This window comes from Convolutriloba macropyga, chromosome 3 (assembly GCF_964194025.1).
Source record: "Convolutriloba macropyga chromosome 3, txConMacr16.3, whole genome shotgun sequence".
In the NCBI taxonomy this organism is placed as follows: Eukaryota; Metazoa; Xenacoelomorpha; order Acoela; family Convolutidae; genus Convolutriloba; species Convolutriloba macropyga.
Genome location: NC_134470.1, coordinates 46,008,359 through 46,016,506, shown reverse-complemented (window position 1 = coordinate 46,016,506; position 8,148 = coordinate 46,008,359). Strand labels below are relative to the sequence as shown.

The 8,148-nt window shown below is 36.4% G+C and overlaps 1 protein-coding gene across 3 annotated transcripts in view; it reads right to left on the bottom strand.

The window, feature by feature from the left end:
• Positions 1-1,221: 1,221 nt before the first annotated feature.
• Positions 1,222-8,148, bottom strand: part of LOC142337087 (lactosylceramide 4-alpha-galactosyltransferase-like) — a 147,027-nt gene continuing 140,100 nt past the window's right edge. For all 3 annotated transcript variants that reach the window (XM_075386157.1, XM_075386156.1, XM_075386158.1), the window contains exon 4: positions 1,222-1,568. In XM_075386157.1, coding sequence (XP_075242272.1) covers positions 1,267-1,568 — 302 coding nt within the window. In that variant the 3' untranslated portion in view covers positions 1,222-1,266. The remainder of the gene's footprint in view (positions 1,569-8,148) is intronic.

Genomic DNA, 8,148 nt, shown 5'->3' with positions numbered 1-8,148 from the left:
AACGTGGCTCGCTTATGTGGCAGAGTTGGTGCCTATAGTGCAGACATTGGAGAAGTAATGGTGCGTTTATGAAGCTGGTATACAAAAATTCCTCGAGTGTGTAGGTTTAAACGCACCGTACCCCCTGTGTGCGTTCAAAAAGTGTCTGCGTCATAGACAAAAAGAATCTCAAACCTTGGGTAACAGCTCAACAAGCTGAATACTTTCTCAACCTGACATTCCATTATATTTTCGGTGAATAACTGCCTTCTTCCTCCATCATTGACAGAAACCACAAAAATGATGGTGTTTGATTTCATTTTGAAATTCCGGTGATGATTCCCTTTTCTTCAAATTGCATTCAGTTACTAGTATGCTTTTTAGTTTTGATGGAACAACTAATTTCCACTTTTTTCACGCCCCATGTTTATTGCTTACGTCTGATTTTCTCTTTATTGTGTACAATTACCGTGGAGATTTAGGAAAACGTAAAAAGTTTGAGTAGCAAAGATTTACGGCGTTGGTACACAGAATACGTAGAGCTCGTTTGTGGAAAAGCATTCGGGTAAAATTTGAGGGGTGAACTGATTTACGGAAGAAATGATATGGCTTTCAAATTAGCCACGTTAAACGAATTGGGATGCATTTTTTTTCTTATAATGCTCTTCAACCGTTGTTGCTCCCCACTACACTATCTATAATGTAGTTAGGTAAATAAATGGTTAAGGGAAATAGAAGAAATGGACAGATGATCACTATGGGCAACAGTGATCATCTGTCCATTGCCATACTGCTCTAGCTCTCTAGAGTAAAATGCAGACACAACTGCAATGCACGCGTAACGCACACTAGCCAACTGTCAACTAGAACGCCTGTCAACTGGAAAAATAACATGGGAAATTTTTGAGATTTTACATGTGTAGTTATTATATTCTCCCGTAATAGGTGCTCCATTTGATACTTTCAATCTGTTCAGACACTTTAGTGTCCACTGAGCATTAAGATCGGGGCAACCTCTACCTGATTTTTAAAATTGTAATTTCGATACAGCGAGCAGAGAATTCAAGTTCTTTTTTCAACTCATCTTCGGGAAATTGATTCATTATATATTTATAATAAATCAATTTCCCTTTTTTTCCTCCTCGCTGTATTGAAATCACATTTTTAAAAAAGTCTGAAATTTTCTCCGAATAGGACTCAAAATAATTAAAAGTCTTTCAAAAATATCAAGATAGAGCACGAGGTTACAAACTGCATCCAAATTCACATCACTGAAGAATTAGTTCATTAAAAGACAACATTATATTTACAAAAACAAAACGAGTTCAAAAGTGTGAAATGGGCAGCATAAGTAATTGGACATATTTTGGGTGCCATATAAGAGTAAATATCTCTTCTGGGGTTGCCAGTGACTTTGAACGATTTGAATTCTGATCCAGTGAGATGGAGAACGTGGCTGCATCTAATGTACTCGTCGAAGTAGGACCCATTCACATCTGTCTTCAAATTGATCACTAGAGAAGGAGGAGGCACAGCGTGGGAGGGGAAGAGACGAAGCTTGAATGATGGTAATATCGTCAAGTTAGGGGCTGAAAACGTTTTCGCAAAACATCGTTATTAGTTGGAAAAAACTTTCATCGGGTTGATACGATTATGAACAATGTGATCCAGTAAAAAGTTGGCCGTGATTCAGGAGACAAAAGTGGGAAAAAGGCTAAGCATGATTATAAATTGTGCAGATTTGGGCTAAATTGAACATAATTGTACACCTCAAGGTACCCTGATTCAACAGATGAGACGGTGCAAAATGTCTACCTATAAATTGACAAAGCAGACATAAAGAAGCAGTGTTTTTTCAAAGTCAATACCGCGCCGAATTGAATGATTATTATCAGACAAATAATAAATCATCTTGAAACTGTTCCCTTTATTGCTAAATTAGTCTTGTCATGTCATATTTTCCACAAATAAATCCTCAAAAATTGTTAACTAATCATACTGTCATGGAAACTCCCAAAAGCTTATGAAAAAATCAGAAGCACGATTACAAAGAGTCAAATTTGTTCACACAAGCTCGAAAGTTGCAACTTAAGGTGTTAAGTTAACAGGAATAACCTTCTCAATTACTCACAGATTTGGCTTTTTCAGAACAGTGATGCATTTCGATTTAGCAAATGATTTTATGATTCAAATAGGGTTGCGGAAAAAACACCAGTGAAAAAGCCCCACATCAATTTAGATAGGAAACAAGGAGGCTCGGTAATGTGCGTACGCACATAATGTTCCGGCCCCGCTCATCCACATTCTTGACTTACTTGACTACCAAATGCTGAAGCGATAGAAAACTTTCAAAAACATACACATCGTTCAATAAACAACCAATGAAATACGGTAATGCCACGCTAGAGGTCAGATAAAAGTTTTTGATAATAGGACTACTAAAAAGGACAATAAAAAAATCAAACAACAAACTTTATTTACGACCACAACTCGACGTCTATAATAAAAAAAAACAATAAAATCAAACTCGCATCAGATAAAAACCAAAACAAAACAGGTTAACCTGTACGTCATCAGAAAAGATACGGGACCTGTCCCCAATGCGACTGGTTTACAGGTCGACAAAGAAGAGCAAAAAGTTGTGAAGCTCAAAAATACTTTACCATTTTTGAAAACAAATAAATTTACAGTTAATAATGTCATTAGATATCAACTGAAACCACTAAGATGTTTATTTATATATACATAGGAAGCAACGTTCGATTGCGTAAAATATGAAAACCAATGGGATCAACGATTATTGTTATAATTTAAAAACAAACCAAAAATCCGTTGAAATGAACAAACAAGAAACAAATCTTTGAAGCTAAAACCGTTATAAAGATTAATTTAAAGCTCATTGGAAAAATATTCTGACCTGTATTTACAGAGACTGCGCTACAAATTGACCGAAAAACTACTTAAAAAAGACGAAGCTTACAAACCCAATTTTTTTTTAAATTCAAATATTCAAAGGTCATAGGAGACTTAGGGTTACAACAAAAAAGCGATGAATTAAATTTCAACACATCAAGAAGCCAATGTTACTAATGAAACTAAATCACGAACCCACAAAAAAACAAATATATAAAGAAGCCAAATATCAAATATTTTTACGATATAACACTGTTCAAGGCAGGCACTTTAACTGTAAAATGATACATGCAAGAACTGTAAATTGTCACTTTTTTCAAATAAAATAAAATTGTGGCAAACTTCAAGAAATCGACGATATTTTCTCAAAATAAATATATTAAAAGTCATAATAGACAGTAGATAACAATTGATAAAAATTTCCAGGTTCTTTTAAACCTTGTGAAAGCAAACTGGATCTATGATTGGGGACAATATGTCATTGGGCATCAAAAATTATAAGAAATGAAAGCAAAATGCAAAAGGTCCACAAAATTTTTACAAAAACAATTGGTCAGAGACATAAAAACCATGAGCTTAGCTCTGAAAACATGATGAAACTCGTTGGGTCTCGTTTACTCTAAATAGTATTTGACATTAATTGAGCCCTGATTTGAAATTGGTGTCCGTAATTTACATATAAGTATTTACGTAGAGTGAATATTTTGAAAAAAGTTCGCGCGCCATTAAAATTAAAACAATTTTTATCACAAGGATCCATGGTGAGATCAAGATCAACCCTGGTTCTACTGCGCGTCCAACAGAACAATTTATTGGTGATTTTTTTGCGAAGTAGATCAATTATACACAGAATTTTTCAGTTTGTCAAAAACAAAAAAAATAATACATTTTGTATAACAATCCACTTTAAATTTGAGGAAACTTGGCAAAATTATAATTCCAGAAGACCCATAAAATCAGCGGAAGTACAAATAGCTCTGTTTTAAGCTTAGAAAGAATATGGCCGCAGTTTCAAGGTATATACTTTCAGCCAATTTAAAGCAAGCGTGCTAAAAAAGCCATTTTTGGACGAATTTTAAAATTTTTTGACGAATGAAAATTTTAGCAGAAACTCTAACAAAAAAACTCGAATCGAACAATTCAGCAACCATCCTCTATCTGTAGAGATAAAATCAATAACGCTACAGTTAACATTTTTAACATTTTTTAAAGCAAAATTGAAAAAAATTTTTTCAAAATGGATGAAAATTTGATCAAAAATGTGAATAAAACAGCTGAATTACGTCTAATATTCAAAAAATTGTAAACCTCGATAAGTCCATTTAAAAAGCAAACATCGAAAAAATCTTTTTAATTCCATATTTTACGCTGGACGGGCTTCCTAATGATACCACTCACAACTCTCTACAATTGTTGTATCGATCGGCCAAAATTGTCTGAACAAAAAACCCATTTGAGTATATAGTTCCTCCCCCCTCAAAAGGAGTCGGAACAAAAAACCCACAGGAATAAACCCCCACTTTACTATCAAAGACCTCCGCATTTAGCGCGTTTGGCTATGCCTCGCGGGCCATGGCCATGCCCTAGCTGCCCGTGGGACTTGATATGAAACTATCACAGCCGAACAAATTATAACGACAGTAATTCAATTTAAAAAAGGGTTTTTTTCCGTGGGGGTTTGTTTCCTCTCTAAAATTAAGTTGTTTTTTTTTCGATGGGTTTTTTGTAGACTTTTCAAATAGTATATGTGTGATTCGGTTAGCTTGAATGCATAGGAATTGTGATTAAAAGTACATAGTTTTTGGTTCTTTTAAACTGGGTTCATGATTTTGAGGACCGGGTGTCAAGGTTAAGAAAAAATAGGACAATTTACAGCCGCTAATTTTATAATAACTCACATTAACTATAACCAAGTAAAAGTATAACAACCTTTTTAGATGGGAATCATGGTTTGCCATAACAAATTTTAACTAATAGTGTCTTTTTTAGGAGGTTTGCATTATTTAATAGGAATCATTGAATGCACTAGCGTTGTTGGGCTGTTCAGCAAATTAAGCAGCTAAAAGGAGAAAATTATCGAATATTGAGCTCGATAGAAGTACTTTTTGCCCCCCTGTTTTTGCGTCCAGGATTATTTATTTGTGGATTGCACGTGGAATCTATTCGTGGCTATTGGGGCTAGAAGAAGATCCTGATATCAGTTCTCCGGTGAGATCGATCCTTTTCTAATACCTTTTACGTATTGGTTGCGGCAGTTGCCATAGACTTCATTCGTCAGGAGTCACGACTTTTGTCCAATCCCTACCCCCCAAGTAAGCTTCCTGTGGCGGCTGTCCCCCCAAATTTTCTGGGGCGGTTCGCCTGTGAAAACAGTTGCCTAATTATTCCCCGAATCATGTTCTTCATTCACAAGTCGGAAGAAGAAAAACAAAAAGATATCAAAAAAGTAAGTTTTGCTTGCGGCTCTTGCAATTTAAACTGCAGAGATTATGGTTTCACGATCTAATTGAGATAAATCTAATCGAGATAAGTGTTCGTTCATTTATCTCGAGACACTAATCGAGATAAATGAACGAGCACCCAATCAAGTTTGATTGAAACCGGAAACCGCTTATTTATTCACTGTTTTTCCGTCCAATTATTGTTTACCATATACAACACACTTAGTTCTGAGCCAGCTAATCAGCTCGATAAAACAGAAGAGATCACGACAGGTTTTGAATCCGCCGAGCTCAGTGATAGCGAAAACCAAGAAATACACGATGTGTATTTTGTCCATAAGAACACTGAAATCAGGATTGCTGGCCACGATAAAAACAAATACAAAGCAAAAGTTATTGGCCACAAAAACAATCGACCAAGAGTCCATTATGTGAGTTGGAATGAACATATGACACCACTTTTGACTCTTATTCAGTTTGGATTTATCTGCAATTGGAAATCCCGCGCAATTTAGATTTGACTCTTCTTTTAGTGGTTTAAGACAATATTTAGCGAGGCTTAATCTACGTGACAATAATCATGCAGATAAATTTTTATCAGATGCAGAGAAAGAATCTTCGATGAAAGAAATTTTTCTACTCAAAAACACAAATTACATTGTGCCTCATGAGAACGAAGTGCTTTGGGAAGATAGATGGAATACTGTTAGCACACGCAGATGCAAATGTTACAGATTGCCGACGGGAAAAATTGGGAAACAGTATGTCGAGATGCTAAATTGCGAACTTGAAATGTTTCTGAAATCAAATATTCAATCAGAGCAACTTCTGTTTTTTTTCGGCTCTAATACATCACAGAGACAACAAAGTGAGACACTCCAAAGATGTAAAAAATAACAATTGAAAATAGGATGAAGGAGTGGTTGGTGAAAAAGTCTCAATCTCTTGTTCAGTCTTATAAGAGGAGAAACTCCGAACGTTTGCGAAAATGGTTCAAGATTGAACATCAACAATGCAACAAGGTTCCTTGTAGAAAAAATGAAACGAGTGTTCTTAAGCCTTACGATTTAATAGATGGAAAAACACCCGAAAGCCTCATCATTATTTGAGGAGACATTCAACATATCAGAAATTACTCCTCTATAAAAATTGAATACAACAAGTAGTACAGTTGAAAAACAAGCCCTGAAACTTTACGGTAGTTCAGGACCCTCTGAATTGGACGCCAACCACTGGTTTGATGCGTTAATTATGTTTGGCCTCGAAAGCTCCAGATTGAGACACATAGTTTTTCAGCTAGGTAATTTGATTGCAAACGAAATCTAAGCCTCGTTCTCATGTCGACTTATTGCATTAGATAAACAGCCAGGAGTCAGACTAATCAGCATTGCTGAAACTTTGCAAAGATTACTCGATAAAGCAGTAGCTGACTTAACTGCTGATGACTCGGCGTATGCTTTTGGATCAGAACAACTTGCGGGTGGAGTGTCATATAGAATTGAGTGATTGAATCATGGACTTCGAGAGTTGTTTGAGCAAAAGTCCTCCAATAGTTTTGGTCTGTTGCTGCTTGATGCAAAAAATGCATTCAATTCTTTAAACAGAAGTTCCACACTTCTAAACGCTAGAACCGTTTGGTCCAGAGCTTCTACTTTTCTTTACAATAGTTACCCCAGGAAAGCTCTAAACTTGTGCTGAGCAATACTGACGTCTTTATCCGCAGCGGAGAAGGGACAACTCAAGGCGACCCTCTTTCAATGCTGTTTGGTGGTGTTTATCTATTGCCTTTAACCAAAAAATTGCACAACCCGACGAAACATAAGCAAAAGTTTTTTTTGCACATGATGTGGAAGGTTCCGTGACTCAAAACAGCGGCTGCAACAAGTAGTTGATGAGGAGCCGAAGCATGGATACTACTCTGAGCCAAAAAAGAGCTTCCTTTTTGTTCATCCAGACCATGCTGATGAAACGAAGCGTTGCTTTGTGCAAACCGGTTTGAAATTCGTAACTGGAAAACGTTATCTTGGAAGCTTCATTGGCGATGAAACTACAATGAAAGAATCTGTTCAAGAAAAAACCAAAAATTGGCAGGTTAAGAGTCAACTTTTGAGCCTTGCAGCCAATTTCTACCCTCATGAGAGTTTCTCGGTGTTAACTAAATCAGTCCAGGCCAAAAGGAATTCTCTGATGAGAGTTGTCCCATGTTGCGATAAATTTTTGAAACCACTAGAAGATTCAATAAAACACCAGTTCAAATCAAATATAGCTAACATTTATAACATGAGTAATCCCCAACGTAGCCTGTTCAGTTTGTCTGCTAAATATGAAGGATTGGGTGTTCCAGACCCAGTGGTAAAAGCGAGTGAGCAGTTTGAAATATCCAAAAAAACATCTTCACTGATTTCGGGCTCTATTTTGAACGGAACGACATTGGACGTCGACGCACACAAAACTCACGTTCGCAGCAGCAAACAAAGTTTTCAGCTAGAAAATGAGTCCCAGCAGAGTAACAAATATAAGAGTTTGTAAGAACAAGCATGCACATAAGAGAGAAAAAGAGTGGAGCGGAATTTCAAAACGGGAAACTCTTGTTGGTTAACAGCAAAAGTGACAGAGAAAGACAATTTTGTTTTGTCGAAGAACGAATTCCAGGTTTCCCCGGCGCCAAGATACGGTTTACCCCTAACAAACCTCCCTGTGAAATGTGACGGCTCTGGTGAAGATTTCCATGTTCAGCACCCCCTAATTTGCAAAAAGAGGCCCGATTATGCAAAGGCATAATGAAATTAGAGATTTACTGGGAGAATTATCGTGC